The sequence below is a fragment of the Antrostomus carolinensis genome, unplaced genomic scaffold (genome assembly GCF_000700745.2).
Source record: "Antrostomus carolinensis isolate BGI_N321 unplaced genomic scaffold, ASM70074v2 scaffold33455, whole genome shotgun sequence".
In the NCBI taxonomy this organism is placed as follows: Eukaryota; Metazoa; Chordata; class Aves; order Caprimulgiformes; family Caprimulgidae; genus Antrostomus; species Antrostomus carolinensis.
Genome location: NW_010316660.1, coordinates 9,882 through 11,274, shown reverse-complemented (window position 1 = coordinate 11,274; position 1,393 = coordinate 9,882). Strand labels below are relative to the sequence as shown.

Below are 1,393 nucleotides of genomic sequence, written 5' to 3'. Positions count from 1 at the left end.
CTCTACGAACGAGCTGGAGAGGGAGAAGCTGCAGGAGTTCAGCTCTGCACAGGGCCAGGAAGAGCTGTACAGCTACTGCAACCGGCCCCGCAGGACCACGCTGGAGGTAGGGCTGGGGGAGCACAGAAACCCGCTCCCTGGGGGCTGTGCCACAGTGTAAATCACCCAGGAAGGTGATGAGCCGTGATTTCTTGGCTGGGGAATTAAATCTACTTCGGTGATTTTTTTCAAGTGTCCTTGGATTTCCACTGGTGGTTAAGAACTGGTTAAATCTGGGGAGGGACTTTTTATAAGGGCGGTTAATGACAAAACAAGGGGAAATGGGTTTAAGCTGAAAGAGGGGAGGTTTAGGTTAGATATTAGGAAGAAATTCTTCACTGTGAGGGTGGTGAGACAGTGTCCCAGGTTGGCCAGAGAAGCTGTGGCTGCTCCTCCCTGGAAGTGTTCTCAGCCAGGCTGGATGAGGCTTTGAGCAACCTGGTCTAGTGGAAGGTGTCCATGCTGCTGACAGAGGGGTTGGAACTGGGTGATCTTTAAGGTCCCTCCCAACCCAAACCAGTCTGGGATTCTATGAAATCCTTCTGGGCTCTGTGCTGGGCCTTCTGCTGCAGCCTAGGGGTGAAGGGGAGGATGGTGGGACAGGGTGGTTGGTGCTTGGAGGTACCCGACATGGTGCCTTCGGTCGAGGGTAGCATGGCATGGCAGTGTGGGGCAGCCTCTGCTGCCCTGAGAAGCAGGCAGGTGCCCTTCTGGGGTGCTCTGGTTTTTACCCCTCCTTGTTTTTGCAGGCTCTGTGGGATTTCCCTCACACCACGTGTGCCATTCCACCCGAATACCTGCTGGACCTCATCCCCCGCATCAGACCCCGTGCCTTCTCCATCGCCTCCTCCATGCTGGTAAGAGCTCAGCCCTTTCCAGCCTTGTCTCGGGCTCTGAGCTGAGGGTCTGGCAGGGCCAGGGCAGATGGTTGGTGCATGTGGTGGATGTTCAGGGCTGTACTCCTGGGCCCTCTGAGCACCCACAGCCCACCCCAACCCCAGCTCTGCTGTGAATGTGTGCCAGCCGACACGCAGGATGATAACCCCAGGACTGTGCCAGCCTCTGCATTAGGGTGCTTGCCCTCCTGTAGCCCTGCAAGTGCCTGGACTGGCCCAGTGCTCTCAAAGGTCTGGTGTCCAGTGGGATGTGGTGCCACAGGGGCTGGGAGTGACCCTGGGTGGTGTGGCCATGGGAAGGGGGAGTGCTGCTTCCTGCTGCTGCCGGGAGGTGGCAGTGGGACTTGGTCCAAGTGGCTTGGCAGATGTCAGCCCATGCACGGGTGGCTTCTGTCCTCCATGGGCACCTCTTGGGTTGGACAGTCTCTGTCACCATTGCCAGCTGTGCAGAGCATTCC

The 1,393-nt window shown here is 57.8% G+C and overlaps 1 protein-coding gene across 1 annotated transcript in view; it reads left to right on the top strand.

Moving 5' to 3' along the window:
- NDOR1 (NADPH dependent diflavin oxidoreductase 1) overlaps positions 1-1,393 on the top strand; it is a gene marked incomplete at its 5' end in the record, with an annotated part of 14,312 nt that overhangs the window by 4,148 nt on the left and 8,771 nt on the right. The window contains 2 exon segments of the mRNA XM_010168331.1: positions 1-106; positions 789-896. The exon segment at positions 1-106 is cut by the window's left edge and continues 130 nt beyond it. Coding sequence (XP_010166633.1) covers positions 1-106; positions 789-896 — 214 coding nt within the window.